Raw genomic sequence first — 21,177 nt, 5'->3', positions numbered from 1 at the left:
AAATCGTGGAAAACAATCGAGTTTACGAGGGAAGTACAATCGTTTAAAAAGTATTTGCGTCCTTCATCTGTGAATTTTTGAAAACTGATTTAATGCACTATACAGTTTTATATTCGATTGTTGTCCATTACAGCTGATTCATGTCAATTGTCATTTGATGATTAATTCGTAGATTTAAGGGAAAAAATCATGGAAAACAATCGAGTTTACGAGGGAAATACAATCGTTTAAAAAGTATTTGCGTCCTTCATCTGTGAATTTTTGAAAACTGATTTAATGCACTACACAGTTTTATATTCGATTGTCGTCCATTACAGCCAATTCATGTCAATTGTCATTTGATAATTAATCCGGAGATTTAAGGAAAAAAATCATGGAAAACAATCGAGTTTACGTGAGTAGTACAATCGTTTAAAAAGTCTGCGTCCTTTATCCGAGAATTTTTGAAAAATGATTTAATGCACTACAAAGTTTTATATTCGATTGTCGTCCATTACATCCGATTCATGTCAATTGTCATTTGATAATTAATCCGTAGATTTAAGGAAAAAAATCGTGGAAAACAATCGAGTTTACGAGGGAAGTACAATCGTTTAAAAAGTATTTGCGTCCTTCATCTGTGAATTTTTGAAAACTGATTAAATGCACTACAAAGTTTTATATTCGATTGTCGTCCATTACATCCGATTCATGTCAATTGTCATTTGATGATTAATTCGTAGATTTAAGGAAAAAAATCGTGGAAAACAATCGAGTTTACGAGGGAAGTACAATCGTTTAAAAAGTATTTGCGTCCTTCATCCGTGAATTTTTGAAAACTGATTTAATTCACTATACAGTTTTATATTCGATTGTTGTCCATTACAGCTGATTCATGTCAATTGTCATTTGATGATTAATTCGTAGATTTAAGGGAAAAAATCATGGAAAACAATCGAGTTTACGAGGGAAATACAATCGTTTAAAAAGTATTTGCGTCCTTCATCCGTGAATTTTTGAAAACTGATTTAATGCACTACAAAGTTTTATATTCGATTGTCGTCCATTACAGCTGATTCATGTCAATTGTCATTTGATGATTAATTCGTAGATTTAAGGAAAAAAATCGCGGAAAACAATCGAGTTTACGAGGGAAGTACAATCGTTTAAAAAGTATTTGCGTCCTTCATCTGTGAATTTTTGAAAACTGATTAAATGCACTGCAAAGTTTTATATTCGATTGTCGTCCATTACAGCTGATTCATGTCAATTGTCATTTGATAATTAATCCGTAGATTTAAGGAAAAAAATCGTGAAAAACAATCGAGTTTACGAGGGAAGTACAATCGTTTAAAAAGTCTTTGCGTCCTTTATCCGAGAATTTTTGAAAAATGATTTAATGCACTACACAGTTTTATATTCGATTGTGGTCCATTACAGCTGATTCATGTCAATTGCCATTTGATGATTAATTCGTAGATTTAAGGAAAAAAATCGTGGAAAACAATCGAGTTTACGAGGGAAGTACAATCGTTTAAAAAGTATTTGCGTCCTTCATCTGTGAATTTTTGAAAACTGATTTAATGCACTACACAGTTCTATATTCGATTGTCGTCCATTACAGCTGATTCACGTTAATTGTCATTTGATGATTAATCCGTAGATTTAAGGGAAAAAATCGAGTTTACAAGGGTAGTACAATCGTTCAAAAAGTCTTTGCGTCCTTCATCCGTAAATTTTTGAAAACTGCTTTAATTTACTACAAAGTTTCTATTCGATTGTCGTCTATTACAGCCGATTGATGTCAAGTGTCATTTGTCATAGATTTGATGTTGATTGATGTCTTTTGACGTCGATTCATGTTAATTCATGCGGCTCCAATCAACGCAATAAATTTCGTTTCAATGAAGAAACAATTTTGTACATTGAAATTTGTAAATTTTTCTAACGAAAAGACATTTTGGTATTGACGATATTTTGTATTACTTCCCGGTTATTTAAGAAGGATAATACTTGCGTCTCCTTTCCATAGTTCTTTCAGAACTCTTTGAAGAACACATATTTGAATTATATTTAAGCCCAGGAACAAAAATTTGGCCCTAATTTGGTATTCAACGCGAAAAATTCGTTTATGCATATGGAAACGAATATCGTTCATAAATATGTATTTATATGATATATAAACAACGAGCCTCGTATTTTAAAATGAATTATAGAAATTTTTACCTGTGCGATTTGATTTTCAGCCATCAGGCTGGCCGAAACAGGTAAACCACCCTTATAAAACGCACTTCACAAACACACTCATAGACACTCGATTATTCTAATAAAACAAGTTACATGGCACGTGTAAATAATATTTTTTCTTTCTGGTTTTATTTTTTTTTCTTGTTTGTGTATTCGTTCACGTGTTCGTATCGGTCTCGATTGGAAATTTGAACGCACGGCTTCCAAAGGTGAACTAAGAACTGTCGAACTGGGTGCTTCATTCGGGTTTCCACGTCGCTCCTCCCACTATTTCGGAAAATCGATCGGGTTTGAGGGTGAGGGAGCGACTGTTTTAGGGGGTTTCGTCGTGTTCCACCATTTATAATTTCCAGAAAATATATATATAAAGTTTTTATATATCGCTTTATGTTAATAAAAACAAGGTTATACACCTCTGAATTAGAAGCATCCCCAAAAAATTTGAAATAAGAAAGGGGGTCGAGTGGCACCTTGATGGAAAGAGATTTTAGTTCTCTATTCAAAAATATGATATTTTTTTAATTTGGTGCAAAGATAAACGAGAAAATTTATTTTTAAGATGGAAAATTTTGATAATTTCTCTATCACAAAACTTTACGTAGAATGAACATAATAATAATTAAAAGTATTTTATAATTAATTTAAATGTTCAAAATGACCATCATTCATTTCTTGACAATAATCGAAACGATTTTGAAATTCTAACCTAACCTAACCTAACCATTAATTTTTTGACCATAATCGAAACGATTTTGGAATTCTCTTACCATATTTTGTAAAACTCAAGAGGTTATTTTATTAATTTTTTCCGTTTTTCTAACTTTAAAATCAACAATATTGACTGGCCTATTGAAATATACTTTTAAATTTTGAATAACCCCATAAGAAGTAATCGAGAGTACTCAAATCAGGGGGTTCTAGCCGGCCATTCGAGTTTTGGGACAGACATTATCAAATTTTTACATCTTTTTTCAATTATGATTGAACCAAATTAAAAAACTTTATATTGCTGAACAGAGTTTTAAAATCCCTTTCCAACAAGGTGCCACACATATATGTAATATTTCGTTCGAGACACTTTATCTTACGCGCATGCTTGAAAATGCGCAGAACTGAGTTGAAACCTCGGAGGATAGAGAAAGAGTTATCATTCTATCTTCGTTAGTCGAAATAGTCCATATAGGAAGACGTGCCGGTGGGGGATAATATTTTAATACTATTAGTTGTCAATTTAAGTATAAAAATCGAACTATTTCAAGTTTTTTTCGCATAATAACGCTAATATTGAATTTATTCCATACATATGGATCGCAATGTATATATTATATACATAATATTTTTAAAAGTAACGTAATTTATTCGAATAAAAACGAATGAAATTAATTTGGTATAACTGGATTGATATTTACGCACAATGTATACATGACTCCGTGGCGCAACGGTAGCGCGTCTGACTCCAGATCAGAAGGTTGCGTGTTCAAATCACGTCGGGGTCAATTTCCTTATTAATTTTTTTTTGTATCAATTAATATAACAAATGAAATTTGAAAATGACCATACTAATAAATTGATTGAGGGTAACATTCAGGTGTAGAATAATAAACCCCTTTTTCGTAACCAGTCTCGTTATTTCATAACCAGACCTCGTAAATGTTTATTGATTTTAGTTTCTTAAATTAGTTTTTTATAATTTTTAAGATGACTATTTCCTTCGAAAAATATACTCATACTATATTTTATGTAAATAGTCTTCAAAAGCAATATATTATAATAATTATAAATAGATTTGTAAGATTTTTTGAGAATCTTAACTTGTGTAATATTCAAAATATTTCGCAACTGTTATTATAAAGACTAATTCCTTCGAAAAATTTAAGCCAACCAAAAAGCTGTAATATTTTATGTTTACCTAGTAACGATCAAATTTCAGCGATAATACTGCACTAGTGCAAATTATCGATAATTTGCACTAGTGCCAAATTTTCGTCTAGGATTAATAAACATCATTTGGTTTTAATTTTATATTTTAAGAAAAGGAACAATTATTGTTTATTTTAAATTAAATTTTTCTCAGGAAATACACTGCCAAAATGCCCTCTCGTGCATGTCAAATTGTCTCATAATTTCCTCTCGTGCGCATTCGCGCACTCGAGAAAATTAAATTATCGACAATTTGACATGCACTCGGGACATTAATATTGAAAATTTTTAAGTAAAAAAAATCGGAACGTCAAGAGATCCATATAACATAAGAAAAATCTGAAAAAATAAAATAAATCCATATTTAGTATACAAGGTGTTGATGCAAAAAATTCGGGAATGAGTAGTTGCCGTGATAATAATGCTGCGCCAAAAAAAAATTCATACGACTTCTTCAGGCATTTACTATCGAATTGATTTCGTAAACGCAAAAGAATTTTCGTGTTTTTAATGGCTTTCCATACGAAAAAATGACAATAAGTTGCGCAATGGCGGTCGATACTTGACGTTCACTCATGATCGCAGCATGCGCGATAAAAACTGTTAGTAAGGGACCTTAATAACACATAGTCAAGCCGCGACCTTCAAAGCATACAGGTGCGCCATCTAAAGCGTTTTGTCTCAATCATTTTTTAATCGTCCTTGTAAATAATTGGGAAAATCGCGATTTATAACTGTCGAACATTAAAACGGAGTATTGTTAGTAGTTTTCTCAATTGAAAAAATTTAGTTTGTAATTTCTTCAAAGTCTAGAGAAAATTCAAAAATCGTCTATCAAAAATGAAAGTTCGATGTAAGAGAATTTGATCTGTCAATGTCAAAAATAGGAACGTCTCCGAGGGAATAAAAAGAAATGAAAAAAAAAACTAGAGACCAAACTCAAATTTAGAATTTAGCTATAAGATAACATTTTCTCAGGAGTATAGACAATTTTTGAAAATAAATATACGAGATTTGTTCATAAAATAAGGAGCTGCGGACGCTAGGAAATTGTTAAGGCCTGCACACACCTACTATGCATCGTCCCGATTCGACTACGATCATTTAGAAGAACGAGTTGCGTTCAATTGCTACAGGTCGCGTGTCTGTTGGAATTTCTATTAATATTTTTGAGTTTTTGCAGGTTTTTTTTATTAAATTGTTAATTATATCGGGTATAAGCCGGAAAAGTTGATTGAAGAAGTATCCAGTACTGTATGACCAGATGAACGAGCAGTACCAACGACTACAAAGATAAGATCTGGAAAAAACTTTCGAAAGAATTAAATGTAAAAGAATAAACACAATTAATTAAAATCCGTATTTTCCTCTGATCTACTTGTTAGAAATCAATGATTTCGATAACCTTACCAACTACAACGTTATGGCTCGATACAAGTTTAGATGAGATGTAGGTATGTAAGCAGCGAAGCCATTATATGAAATTGGTGAATCAATTTAATAAATTAAATAAAAAAAAGTTGAAAATCATTTTTTTAGAACTAAATTTTTAATAAATAATTCGAAAGATAATGAATCGATTTGTATTCATTTCGATTATAAATCAACTCGATTGTGACGGTGAAATAAATTATGCGAAAATCTGATATTATCCTGTCGAATCTACAACACGGATTTAGGATATTCGGATGAATGTATCGATGATTTTTTAATCGGGTTCAAGCTCAATTTAGTTCATACATCAATTCATACAAAAACTTTTTTTATGGGATTTAACCTTATTCCTTATTAAGCGAAACACTTTATATTGAAAAATCTCTTGATAGAAAACTATAAAAACATAAACGTACAGATAAATTAGAAAGAGAAGTAGACTTCGATAGATATTGGTTGCCGTTTCGATGAGTGGAATTCACTAACCAAAGTAGCGAAAATTACAACTTGATGATGATGATGCTGATAGTTATCGAAACGCTTGTTGGTGTTGGATTACGTCAAGGATTGCTTCATATATGCATCTGAAGAAACGTTTCGTGATTTCAAAAATAAACCAGAAAACTTGAAAGAGATCGAAGATTCGCCATTTACTAAAACAGTTCAAGAAAAAATAGCGTCAAATGTAATATGCTGCGTTATAAGACTTGTCTTCCCAAGATCCAAAAGAAGAACTTCTAGGATGCCGTGAATTCGCCATTATTGACATGGAGGCGTCAATCGGCGTTGTGCTACGTAAACTTCGCACAGTAAATACACGATATATTTCCGTTTTAAAAGATGATTAAGAACGTGTCCAACAAATTTATTGATGATTTTTATTTTTTCAACTTACACGATATACAAAAAAGATAAAAATACGAGTGCCATTTGTTTTTTCATCGCTACGTGCAGACGCTACGCGAACAAGCGCTGTAGGCGACAGTGAGGCTCTCGCCACATATTAAGGCATCAGTCGGCGTTGTGCTACAGCCACGTAAACATAATTGATGCTCCCGCCAAGTGTGAATTACGAAGTGTGATTCCTATCGGAGGTTGAAAGAAAACGGCCATGGTATATATAATATAACATAATTTATAAGAATTTTAAGATTTGGGATTTTATTGAGATGTATGTATCTGCAAGACAATTTATATGTTCATTAAACGTTATCCCTGCTGTCTGTGAATGTTGGGGTGACACGCCTACGTATAAATGAGCCCCTGATAATGACACGTCGGTTTTAGTTGTTTGGCACAACTGCAATTAAGTCCAACGAAGAGAAAAGGGTGGTTAGATGAAGGTAAAGCAGCGATTTCGTTTCGGTTTGAGAAACACCAGATTTTTTTTATTTTTGAGGGCTATTAACGCGTTGGATAATGAATAGATTATGAAAACCTAATAATTTGTCAAATTTTGAAACCGTTTTTTCACGCTTTTTCCCTCTTCATGGTAAATATCTTCTTTAATTTCGTTTTTCTGGTCGTTTATTGTTGACATGAAAACTGTCAACATACTGTAATACACTACACAATACACTTAACACTTAAAATAATTTACTTATAAATATCATTTAAATCATTTTTGCGATCAATTTCACTAATTCGCTCTTTTCCCTACAACTATTTATTTAAAATTGATTAACTGCGTTTACACAAATTATTTATATACCTAAATAAAATTCTAGAATAAAAAGAAATAAATAAATAGACTTTTCTAGAAATTTATTAAAGAAATACTGTAATAAATGGCCTTCTTTAATGAACAGTTAGTCAAAGGCGCGTCTGTTATTTATGAAGAACAGACTAAAGGCTCCGCGCGAATTCGCCGAATTTTAAAATTCCATTTTAACTTGACAGATGTAGAGCATCTTTTTTGTTTTTCGACGGAATTAAGTGATTTAGTACTGTAATAAGGTTTTTATTTTTAATTTTTTTCGTGTGCTAATTTAAAGGACATATGTGATGTGTATATAATTTAGCACTGACACAAAAAGTTACGACGCGACGACGGAAAAACTTTTCCCAATTTCTTTCACTTCATCTTTCTCCCTCTTTCCCCAGAGGGGTAAAAACGTTGACAATGGAAGTGGAAAGAGTCTCTTGTCTGCAAAAATACACTCTCTCATTAGGGCGTGGGTAGTTGAATGACTTTGAGGTATTTTGACGACGCATCATTTAGACAAATTGAGAGAGAAAATTCTTTTAGCAATTTCTAGTTTTTTATTTTGGAAAATACTTTTTGTTTTATTATTATGAAGAAACGCTCCGATCTGCAATTCTGATCGAGCAGAAAATTTTTAACGGTCCGTTTTTGTATCCCGGAAAACATTTTCTTATCGAAAAAAGGGAGGAGGAAGTTATTTCCACTCGCCCAATTTCGCGTCGACGTTTGAAGCGAAAAACGAATCATCACGAACGTTTAACAAATCCTTAGAGATAGTGTCTGTCGAAAATTTTGCGTAGTTCACACAAGCGTAGGCGTTGGAGGAAGTTTCGTTGAAATTTATGTGAATTTTTTGACGAAATTGTATTGTTTCCACTGATGTAAATGATTCAATTCATCCAGATTCATCCGTTCAAACACGCGACGAAAACGTTGCGTCGTATTCGTGGCGCGATCGCTCCGTCCCGCAGCCGCTATATTATAAAACTGTAAAAGCAACTGTAGGGGAGGTGTCTTATAAATTTATAAGAAAAGTGAAAAAAGAACAAGTTTTGAATATTTGAAAAAATATAAAATCCCTAAAAACATTCCATCCCATATTTTTCCCTCTAAATTTGGGGTAAAAACTCCTAAGTTGAGAACCCTGAACAAACGTCACAACTGCAGCGACGAATTGTAAAGTCGTATGTAAACTATAAAATATTGGAGAAAAAGAAATGAATTCAAATTACAAAAGGTAAAAATTTAAATTAAACTTTAATTAAATTTTGTACGTGTCGTATTTATGAAATTGTCTCTTGAATATTTCGCGAACAGGAATTTTCTTATCTATATATGAAATCTCGAAAACTACCGAGGGTTTGGTAAATGAGATTTTTATATTTGTAAAATTACATAAAGGACGATGATCTGTACCTACAAATTATTACACGATATGAATCATCATTATATTTTCGAATAATTTATTAATTTATATGGTTATTACAAACTTTCTACGATTGACTTTTGACATAGAACTAATTTAACTAAAACCATAGATATAGTAAGGACGCATTCCATAAAATTCGTGTTCCAATATTAGAACGTTTTTTGTTTATCTGCGAAACAAAGATAGATCTATGTTAGACCACAATCAGATGATCTAAGTAAGTTTTATGATATTAATTGGTGTGGAAATGGAGTGCTAAGACTTTTTAATTTAGTTCAGTGATAGAGCTCGGACATTGATATATAACAATATTTTTTAGAGCAAAGTTTTTATATCATTCCGATCGTAAACCGTTGATATTTCATCAATTCTTTCAGTTGGAGGTCTTTCGTTGCTTGGTTCATGTCCCATTGAATCTCGAGCGTCTTAAAACGCTTTAAACCCCTAAAATCTTCACAATTCTGTAGAACTACTTAAGTTTGTTTGAAGTTTCTGTCGCAGTCTACCCAAAATGTGCTAATTCATCATGACAATGTTAAATTGATTCTTAATGTTTGTTTGATCTGTAATTCATGGTCAAGGAAGATCATGTAAAATCTGATAATGAAATTAATAGCGAAGAAAACGTTAATAGAAGAAAGTTTTGGATTCTACAATAGAAAATTGCTTGTTGATGAGCCTGTATACTCAAATATTTCGATGCAATTCGATTTTAATTTACCAAGCTATGACAACTGCTGATAATAACATCAAAATCATCATCCAGAATCGATATAATCATGTATCTGATCCGAATAACGAATCTACCATCAAATATTTTTTGTACAAAAGTTATTTACATTTCAAACTAGTTTATTAAAGTTGTAAATTCAACCCTCGTAAATGCCATTTCGTACCCGCTAATAAATTATTCTTATTTCCTCATCCAATAAATGTATTTGTTAATTTTCTCATTTCCCGAAAATAAATATATATATCGAAAATTCCCAAGACGAATTTAGTACACTCTAACTTATTATTAGCTCTGGGATGGAAACGCGAGGTAATTTTCGTATTCTGGAAAAAAAGTAAATAAGTGTAGATGAATTAATAACATCAAGTTTACAAGAATCATCAAATGGTTTGTTAAAATTTTGTCAATAGAAAATTTATTGACATAAGGGATCATCTCGGTAAGTTCACACTTCGATCTATCAAAATTTCTTCTTCTATTTTCGCGAACACATCGTCCGGTCCATCTCTGCACCATCTTACACTTTTTCCCTTACATCTCACACATTTGGGAATGATTTTCTAAAGTAGGAACGTTTTTTGGACACAAAAAAAAAACAAATCGAAGAACCTAATTCGCACCTGGCCTGGATTTCACAGCTACCAAGACAAGATTCAAGATTATAGACAGCTCACCATGTCAAGAACTGTGAGAAACTACATGCCTAACATTGTTCCTAGCATCTACAGCTCCTTAGGATCCCTCGTATAAAGACAAGATCAACAGTTGGGGCTTTCAACCATCTTATAAGCACCAGGACAATCCTAAATCAGTGTTTTAGATAGAATGAAAAGATGATGATGATGCTTATATTATATCCTGATCCTATGGTCAGACCCCCAACTGAATATCAAAGTAGTAGCCTCATTTGGAGAACTGAGAGTGAAATCAAACTACTTGATTTTGGATATACTCTAAACTTTTTTCATATCTTTTTGAAAAATTTCCATGTTTACCATTTTGGATGACGACTTTTAACTGTTTTGTCATGCCCAAAATCTGTCAACCGACGTATGATCTGCCGTGTCCGTCATTTGTCAACTGTTGTGTGTTCCATTCATCATCTGTCATATTTGTCAACTGTCGTGTGTTCCATTCATCACATGTCATATCTGTCAACTGTCGTGTGTTCTGTCTTATCTATGATCTGTCGTGCCCATCATTCTATTTATGAAAAATGTTCAGATCTATCGATGCGTATTTCCATTACCAATTTTTTACGTCCAATTTTAATGTATACATAGTTGATTTTGTTAAATGGCAACATTGTTTTTTTAGGTACTGTCAAATATCAAATTTATATCGTTTACAATTTAGTGAAAACGCGAATTTAAAATATTAATAAAAACGTTCAAACCGTTTTTTTCAACACGCTTTTATAAGTTTTACCTCTATACAACTAATTGACTATTTGACCTGGATTTTGCCCTACTTTGAACGATAAATCTCAATTCAAATTTTGTACATTAGTCGAATTTTCGAAATACTTATAGTAAAATCATGAAAATTTCTACGTATGGATTTTCGAATACGATATTTTTAAATAAAATATTTTCAAAGATGTCCGACTTCCGGTTCTACCAGAAGTCGACTGTAACTATGTTATTTTAAATATAACATCATGTATATTGATACTTTTTTGAAATCTATGTAAAATTTTATTATACCTTTGTGTAAAAACTTTTTTCAAAAAATGCATACTTTTTGAGTTATTAATTTTTTTGTAAAAAATTTGACCGTTGCAGACCCTTATAAATTATTTTTTTACGAGAATACCCTCAAAGATATGAAAATGGTTTCTGTTGGATTGCTTTTATCAAGGTCAGACGTATTTGAATCTATGTTGAAAAATTTGTTCAAATTCACACCACACCCGCATCTCTAAAAATTTACAGAAAACATTTAATATATGGATAAAGTTAAGGTTAGGAAAGTATAGGAAAGTATTCATGAATTTGCCCCTGAATGTATTAAAATAGAAAAAACCGAGTGGTTCTATTTAAAAAAATGAAGAAATTTGATATTTATAAAGTTGGAACTTTGAACACTTTTTATACACACCCTGTATAAAATAAAAAATTTTTTAATATAAATTCAAATACGTCTGACCTTGCGAAAAGCAACCGAATAAAAACTATTTTTATATCTTCAAGGGTATCCTCGTAAAAAAATAGTTTATAAGGGTCTGCAACGGTCAAATTTTTTACAAAAAAATTAATAACTCAAAAAGTATGAATTTTTCGAAAAAAGTTTTTAGACAAAAGTATACTAAAATTTTACGTAGATTTCAAAAATGTATTAACATACAGGGTGTTCTATTTAAAATAACAAAGTTACAGTCAACTTTCGGTAGAACCGGAAGTCGGTCATCTTTGAAAATATTTTAGTTCATTTCACCTACTATGTGGCGTAACTAAGTAAACTGATTCACAAAATTTTTTGTTATCTGTTTGCTGTGCTCTTTCAAATGCTTTTTACTCAATTTATGTTTTTATATGCGGACTGCGACTTTAAACGTCTCTAGAAAGTATATTTCACGAGACATAAAGTGAATTTAAAATTACAGTAAAATGTTTTCTATGAAACAAATATAACACGGAAAGCGTACTAAGATGTGAACGGTTTTGATTAGTGTATTTAATCGTAAATGCGAAAGAGACATTGGAACTAAAACATGCAAATGCTAAAAGTGGGCGTTAAATTCAGACTGCGTCTGTCTATCAACAAGTTTAATTGCTAGAAATTTGCAATTTAGTTGCAACGAATTGCAGTAGTCGATTTTAGTACCAAAATGTCATATGAAAATCTCGTATAATATCGTTTATATACAACCATCACATAATCTAAAGATGATTAAATAATCTAGTTATCAAACCTTTTATAAATTGGAAAAGGATTCTCGTAATTTTACCTTTTACAAGCATCCTGTAGTACATTTTCCAATGCGAAAAATCGATTTTCTTTCGAATGAATTTAATGAAGCTATACTAATTACCTTCGTAATTACATCTAGTGCGATAATTTTAATTTAAACAAGAATTAAGATGAAATAAATACCGATATTGAAATTCTTATTTACAAAATTACAAAGTAAAAATAAAGTATCTCGTCGATCGATATTTTACGTATCAGTTTTCGAATGAAAATCGATTATTTTTCGTCAAATGTCATGTTGTCTATTTACGTCAATACAATACAATATTCGATTTAATAGGAATATTATATTGAAAATATCTGGGAAAATGTTTTACTGATATATTTTTTTAATAAACTGACATTATTTATAAGTCAACAATGTTGATATACTAAAATTTATATTCAAAGGATTTTGATATTTCGATCTAATTACGTCATAAATATTTTCTAGAATGTAGAAAATTAGTTATTGAATTGAATTAAAACAAGATTAATTATTCACGAGAAAATAAATATATAGAAAGATCGAAAAATTAAAAAAATTAATTTAATTTTCGAAATTTCAGATTTAATACATTGTTAGTAATAATAACCGTAAGACTCCGTGGCGCAACGGTAGCGCGTCTGACTCCAGATCAGAAGGTTGCGTGTTCAAATCACGTCGGGGTCAATTTGGAATTTTTTTTTTCAAAATTCAAATTAAAAATATTAAAATTAAATTATAGACTTTATATATAAATATATATAAATTTTAAACTAACCTTAACTCAACTTAGTTATCCAAGCCTATCCAGACTAAGCCTAGCCCTTGTTAAATTTTCCCCCCTACTTGACACTAAACCTTTAGTTTTGGACTTTTTTGTAGTTTCTTTCTTGAAGTCACTACACAAAAATTATAAATCTTATAATGTGTATTATTGCCTATTAATTTCAACTATTAGGCCTACAAATTTTATGTGGTTTTCAGGTCTTATTCCTATTGATAAAGCGAAGTATGAAGATATTCAACATTTAAAAGAGTTTTGTCGACCAGAAGCTGCAGTTTACTTTTCCCAGTTGCCACACACATAGAAACAGTAACAACAAAACATTACCATGGATCTGCTGGAAACGATTTTATTACTTCAAAGACACATTTTAAACTTGTGAAATTTGTCAATTTTATCATTTTATTCATTTGATTCAATTTATTTATGTTTATAAGCAATAAATAAAGGTTTTAAACTTTATTTTGGTGCGTAATTCAAAATCCTCATTATTTAATAATCTCTCAGTTTTCAGGGGAATTACTTGATAACTCCGGGAGATATCAAGTTCTTTCTATGACAAATTTGACTTATATTGAGTTTTCGCGTAAAAAGGTAAGTTTTTATAAAATTAAATGGTTGAAAATGAGTATACACGTTTAAAATTAAGTATGTAGATAGTTCAACATTTATTTTGCAAACTACAACAAAAATTTGACAAAATACGAGTCTCCAAACTTGTTTATTGCTCTCCTGAAAAATTTACGCAAAGGCTGTTATCAAGTTCTTCCCCTGAACCCTTCAAATAGAAATAAATAGAAAAACCTCTATACGTTTTTTTTTTACTTTTTAACTTATCTATTGTGGAGACAACAAAGAAACGTCGTTTCTGGTGTCAAGAAAAATGATAAAAGAGCCACATCTGAGTAGGTCGTAGCCTCCGGCTGGTCGAAACGATCGATTTGAAGTTTACAAAGACATTTTTTCAGATCACCAATCAATCGTTTCAATTTTATATATAAAAGAATCCCAAAAATAATTTCCATTATCGTATTATAAGACGTTTCAAGTTTCCTCCATTATATTTATCGATATAAAAACATATATCGGATCCGTAATTTTTTTATTGTTTAATCCTTTTCATTTCCAGCTTTTTATATGATACTTTTTCAATATTTAGTTTTCGTGCAGCACATTTCATGTCATTGGTTAGATAATTTAAGATTATCAAAAGTCTACATGCAAGTTTCGGTCTTTGATACTTTCCAAACATGTTTTTATCCAAACAGATAATCGAATTTTACCTCAAAGAACTAGCAAAAAGTCCAGCAGCATCAGTTTATTATAAAATGCATGGTAGACCAAATGTACTACTAGAAACCTCCATCTTTCTTTCATTCCTGAATATATCTCGAGTCTTCTACATCCGATGCAAACCTGTTACTTTCTTAATATCAGGAGACTTTCTAATTTCCTTTTGGTCTCTTTTGGTCGCCATGTTGTCATGTTTATGGTCCTTATTTCGTTTTATCCTGATTTCCTTGGTACAAGTCATATCTTTGAGCGAGATTTCAGCATTGCCATTTGATATTGTGAGCAAACTCGGCATCCATCTTATGCACAGCTGTTTCGTGTCCAAATTTTCAAGTACCGTATTTTTTGAAATGCCTATTATGTCTAGTAGCTCGCGTACTTTCAGTCGACGATCATCCAGTGGATTTCCTTCAAGATTTCTGGAGCCGTCAACTCATTTGGACAACCACTGCGATGCTGGTACTTGCAGGTCGTACAGCCTCGTTTGAATTATAGTCCAATTTAGAACCAAAACTCACGAAAATTAGTTATGTTGCTGATTTTCTGGATTTAGGAAGTTCTGAGGGTGCTTTATCGATACAGTAAAAGTTAACATCAAAATTTTGGCCGCTAACCGATATATTTTCAAAATTTCGCATTTTGCAAATAACTCGGAATCTACGCCGAATTTCGAAAAAAGTGAAAGGACCAAAAATGTAGTTCAAAAAATTGTCTACAAAAAAGGTTCCCTGTGATTTTTTCAATATCAAAATTACTCTTCCAAAAATCGAATTTCGTGTTACTCAGAATCTACGCGGCGCGAAAACTTTTTAGTAAGATGTGAACCGGAAGTATGAGTGCATTCTACAAAAAAATGAAATCTCTTAGGGAAAAATCACAAGCAACCTTTTTTGTAGGAAATTTTTTGAACCACATTTTTGATCCTTTTACTTTTTTCGTAATTCGGCATAGATACCGAGTTATTTGCAAAATTTGTAAAAAAAGAATAGAGTTTTTAAGGATTATCCCTGCCCCACATTTAAATTTAGATTTTAAAAGAGGATTTCTGACATTTTTTGAATTTTTTGTAGGTTAGGAAAAATAATATTTGAGCTCCTTCGAAAATAATTTCCTGCTCGACATTTTTTTTAGAAATTTTCCTTTAAACTTCAAGTCTTTTTTGTAAGAGTAATCTTGATATTAGGAAAAAATCACAAGAAACCTTTTTTGTAGGAAATTTTTTTAACTACATTTTTGATCTTTTCACTTTTTCGAAATTTGGCGTAGATTCCGAGTTATTTGCAAAATTAGAAATTTTGTCTAGTCTAGTTGACTAAATTTTTTCTATTCACTGAACTCGTTCACCAAACAAATACTAAACAACGTGGCGTCTTCAAACTTGAAACAAAAACAATACAGATGTGAATTTGTATCTACAAGTATAATCGAAACTAAATACAACAAACCAATTATAAGAATCAATTTTATAGATTTTTATCATGACCACAGCTGGGAAGGTTTTGGCTTCAGTATTTGAGAATACGCATGGAATATAGTTCATCGACTACCTCTAGAAGGGAGAGACAATCAATAGCGATTACTATATAGCGTTGTTAGATCGTTTAAATGCAAAATCAAAGAAAAACGTCCTCATAAATCGAAGATAAAGAACAAACAATGCACCGATTCACAAGTCGATAGCAACGATGGTTAAATTGATCGAATTACACTTTGAATTGATTATCCTCCGTATAGTCCAGATCTTGTCTTTAGTGACTACTGATCTGAAAAAAATACTCGCAATTGTTGAAACTGAAGCCTATTTTGAGGCAAAAGACAAATGCTCCTCCAAAAATGCATCGAAAAGTTAGAGAAGCGTTGAAATGATTGTATTGAGATTAAATTGATGAATAAAATCGATTTTTAGCAAAAAGCTCAATTACTAACTTATAATATAACCGTTTTAAATTGTTAAATGAACTTTAATTATCCTCGTCCTTAATAAACGGATTTTTCGTAGTAATTCCGAAACCTAAAGTTAATCTCTTGTCTAAATAAATCTCGAAACTTTTCCAAACTATCCCGTTTCAACTATGTTAAACTAACAAACACATTTCCTGTTCTAAATTTTGTGAACGAATGCGGACAATTGTGTATATAAAACGAACATAGAAAATACTACGGAATTTACGTCCTGAAAGTTATATTGAGATTATTTTTAACTATTAATAGTTAGGAAATTATCTTTTATAAATAATTTTGAGTTGAGTAGCTTCAGATTTATCCAAATCATCTTCACCAGAGGTCGAAGTTTATAGGCACATTGTTGTTCAATCCAAAAATGTCAAATTTTATAATGGAAATGTTAAATCTGACATACGAGGATTGTCTTAAAAGTACTTGGCCTAACAAAGAAAACAAAAAAAATCCTTTTAGTTCAAAACACTTTTATGATGTTCAATAAGTTCGATGCCTTCACCTCTTCATTTTTGGAAAATCTTTGACTAATTTTTTCGAAACTGGGAACAGAAAATAATCCGAGAGGGTTAAACCTGGCGAATAGGGTACTCAAAGTGGTAAATCAAAGTTTAATTAATTCATTTTGGTCATTGCTTAGTTTGTGTATTATCTTAATAAAATAACATTATCTTCTTAGCTTAATGCGGAGGTTTTTGCTTGATTTCTTAGCTGGAATGTTGCATAATACTCATCATTGATAATTTATCCTTTTTCTCAAGATAATAAATGAAAATTATCCGACGCCTGCAGTTGGAACGATTTTTCTTGATATCGCGGTATTTTTCAAGCAACTACCGCCATCTCTAAGTCAGGTTAGTTATTTCTGTGACCACCCTCGTATTTATAATATAATATTTGTTGTGTTCTTGTATCACGATCGATTTCTAGATTTCTCGACCGAATTCCGGAACTCGTTTTGACGTGTTGAATTAGTTCGTTTTCTGATTAAATTTTCGGAATACCGAAATTTGATAGGGATCTAATTAAGGTTAAAACACAACCGCTATCTATATAATCGACGCATTGTTTCTCCTTGGGGTTGATTAAATTCCCTTGACCGGATCAAGAGAAATGTCATCCCCTATTAAACAATAACCGATTTAATAAAAAAGTTTTATATTCAATATTCGAACGGAATTAATATGAAATTACCTAAATTGTTATTTTATACAATGAACCCTCGTTATACCTACCCCCGTTATAACCTCCTAGTTGATTAAGTCTAACTAGGTCGAAGGATAACTGCAGGACTATAGGTGCATGTAGTCGGTTTTAAATGAACATTCTCTTAAGCTACAAAACGAGTTAGTGAAGTTTATGACTTCGTTGTAATGTCCTGAAAGTTTATTCCGGTCTCGGAGTTGTTTACACTAGCAAATATTATACGAGGAATATCCATAAAGTACGTTTCCTTTTGTTACATCTATTTAACTATTAGCTAAGCTCCACTCAATAATTTTCTGAATCTCGTTGACTGTTAACGCTTATTATGATAATATTGAGTAGTGTACGGCAAAACTTTCAATTAATATAGCGGATTCCAAATATTTAACGTCAGAAAAATTAAAAAATTGTTATTGAAATTATTGTCTCAGCCCTTTTTTCGAATATTCTGATTCGTGTTCAGTCTGCAAACTCTCCACGTCTATCAAAATCAAACTCTTGAATCAACGTTACTTTTTATGAATGGATTTGTTTGCGAAATATTAAATCCCTTGAATATTTGTCTAGTACTTAAATTTGGATCGTTTTCTAACAAAGATTCGTTTTTAGTTGATGCAGTTTTTCTGCGCCTTGATTTGGTTAAATCTTGCACCGAATCAGTTTCGTTAAATTTTTTTTACTAATTTCCTAACAGTTGATATTGTTATATGATTTCGGTTAGGATATACATTATTAAAAATATTCAACGTAACCTAACCTAACCACCTAATATTATTAAATTATCAATTCGTATACCCAATGGATAACTTTTACAAGGACAACCTGTACAATATAAAAATAGGAAGAATTAATTTTTTAATCGATTAAAAAAAAGATAGTCTATTTAACTCGATAAAATTTATGATTTAGAAGATATTTAGATTTTTAGTACATGTCAAGGAAACCGTTTGCTACAAAGAGACATTATCAAAAAAATTATCATAAATTGTAATTATTTATTAAAACGCATCGAAACATTTCTTGAAGAACGAATGAATAAATAAATAAACATTTGTCGTACATACCAAAATTGCAAGCGACTTAATTTGTTTATGTTGTTATGCTGTAAAGCTTTTCAAAATCTGTCATCAATAATTACACTGGTCGACAAAAAAAATTTTTGTAGTAACACAAGAATGAATTGCTTTTAAATAATTGTAACACGTGAGGTTTTTATATTTTACATTTATAGAACCAAAAAAATAGTTTCACGTTTTTTAAATCGTATATATTGACAATAGTTATAGTTTATATATAATAAACATGCCTCACAGAAAGTATAAAAAAATCACTTTAAATATCAATTAGCTCTTCTTTTATGACGGGTTGTACTTTCTCTTTTTACAATCTAACAGTGAGTTTCATAAACAAAGAAAAGGTTGTATAACATATAAACGAAGTTATACAAGAGTCGAGGAAGACTTGGAGATCCCAATCCTTCAAACTCTAACCAAGTTATGTACCTAGTCAGCTAGACATAAGATCGTGCATGTTTCCACCACGTCTTGTGAGGTTGTCCTACTCTAGAAGGGTTCAAACAAATGCCTTACGATTTTTATTGTCGATCAGTACAGTCCGATCGAAATACTGGAACGCTTCCTTATTCCAATTTTTATAAACAAATCGCAGGGAGCACTTAGACTGAAAGTCCTTTGAGAACCTAATGTTTCCAACTAACGTATACATGATTAAAAAACTATTTGTCCACTTACCTTTAATGGTCTTTTTATGGTGACAGTTTCTACAGTTGTCGTCGGCTGCGACACGTTTCTGAAACGAAACGTTTATCGTGAAAATATTCAGATATTCGTTGAAAAAAAAATCGAACTACTAGTAAATTACAGATTAAATTCGTTATTATCGTTTGCGCATATCCTCACAAAAATTAGCTTAGGAAGTAGTCATTTGTAAGGTGTTCGATGCCTATTAGGCATTTTGTCCACTGTGCTTTCGCCGTCTCATTTTCCCATCTTCTTTGTCGCGTTCTTTTTAGAGTTCTTCCTCTTCCGTTGAGCCTTCATATATAATTAAGCAAGTTTTGAGGTTTTCCCAGGTATTTAAACCGCGCTCTAGTGAATTCATGGCACTAGCAGATAACTTGGTCTTCGATTTCGGTCACAAACGGCACCCCGAATCGTCCGTGATGCCCATGGCGTGGAGATGGTGTCTTAGATCTTTAAAAGCGTTCATAGTTCGAAGTTGTGGTCGTCCAGGAAGTCGTTGAGCCTTCAGATATATCACTAGTCTTGTCCAGGTGTTTAAACAACGCTCTAGTGAATTCATGGCACTAGCAGATAACTTGGTCTTCGATTTCGTTCACCAACGGCACTCGAGATCGTCCGTGATGCCCATGGCGTGGAGATGACGTCTTAGCTTAGATACTCATTCAAATGGAGTATTCATATTCGAAAATTCATAATCTCATATTGCAAGATCAAAAAATGAAGAATTTATAAATAGTTAGAGATAATTGTCTCTTATACCATCTAGTACATACCAACGCGTAAATATCTTTGCCCATTTCTTTGTTGTTAAACAGATTCTGTAATTATTATAACAATTTAATGACTGAAATGTCATAAAAGGATATCAGTTTTTGAATACACGCTTTGTTTTTTTTTCTTTTTTGGTTACAGCTTTTGTAACTTTTAAACATTTCAAAACGATGCCCAAATTTTATCATAATTAGATAATTCCCGCTCCCGTTTCTCGATTCTGTCTGTATAAAAGGGATAATAGCTGGAAGGTAGGTAGATAAAGAAATTGGGTTAGAAACTTTATTACATTTAAAGGAAAATTCGTCCGTTATCGAAGTGTTTTCTTGTGCTATAAACTTAGCAATTTAAAATAGATTTTATTAAGTTTTTAAGTAGGTAGTGTCAAATTCGAACAACTTCAATCCATTATTTTCGAAGTAATTGGAATTAATTTCGATAGTTGAAAAATCGAATTTTTTAATACTGCACTTGGAAAATGAAAATTAGTTCGATTATATCTGCAAAACAAAAAAACGAAAGATCTGGAATTGATGTAAATATACTTATAAAGTAAGAGTGGGATGATTAAAAATCGAGGGCAAAAAGCATCAAAATAAATTTATTAAAATAAATTATAAAAAAAAAGGAAAAAGGAAATCGGAAAGGACGCGTGGTCCTTTCGCAAAAACGCGGTCCTTGAGAAAGCCCCATAGAAAAAAATCACAGGATATCAGTTCATATGACCAAGCGGGCCATTCAACGAATCCTCGTCTGCCTATCTATTATCAAAAATTAACGTTACTTTGGCCCGTCACGTACCTGCCCACACACACACACCCCGGACAGGTTTAATTCTTTTTCAATGAAGACGTGAGGAGTACCAGTTTCAATGTGCGATCGAAATCATCCTCGTGGAGCATGTGAAGGAGAGGGTAAACTTGATAGAATGAAGTTAGTTGTTATAGATACCGGTCGGAACGCGGCGCGTCGCCAACAGAGCCCGGTACGTTAAACTGTTTGAAGCACGAACATACTAA

General features: G+C 31.7%; 1 protein-coding gene and 2 non-coding genes across 5 annotated transcripts in view; 2 read left to right on the top strand and 1 right to left on the bottom strand.

Annotated features, from left to right (window-relative positions):
• LOC130443625 (transmembrane protein 47) overlaps positions 1-21,177 on the bottom strand; it is a 50,628-nt gene that overhangs the window by 27,082 nt on the left and 2,369 nt on the right. For 2 of the 3 annotated variants that reach the window (XM_056778410.1, XM_056778411.1), the window contains exon 2: positions 19,376-19,433. In XM_056778410.1, the coding sequence (XP_056634388.1) occupies positions 19,376-19,433 (58 nt within the window). Of the gene's footprint in view, positions 1-2,205; positions 2,380-19,375; positions 19,434-21,177 lie in introns of those variants that run through there. The other variant, XM_056778414.1, reaches the window with a different exon arrangement.
• Trnaw-cca (transfer RNA tryptophan (anticodon CCA)) lies at positions 3,651-3,722 on the top strand. Its single transcript has one exon. It is a non-coding gene; the product is annotated as a tRNA-Trp (tRNA).
• Positions 13,001-13,072, top strand: Trnaw-cca (transfer RNA tryptophan (anticodon CCA)). Its single transcript has one exon. It is a non-coding gene; the product is annotated as a tRNA-Trp (tRNA).

This window comes from Diorhabda sublineata, chromosome 4 (assembly GCF_026230105.1).
Source record: "Diorhabda sublineata isolate icDioSubl1.1 chromosome 4, icDioSubl1.1, whole genome shotgun sequence".
NCBI classification, from domain to species: domain Eukaryota; kingdom Metazoa; phylum Arthropoda; class Insecta; order Coleoptera; family Chrysomelidae; genus Diorhabda; species Diorhabda sublineata.
Note: the sequence above shows the minus strand (reverse complement) of the source record. Positions and strands in the feature narration are given on the sequence as shown.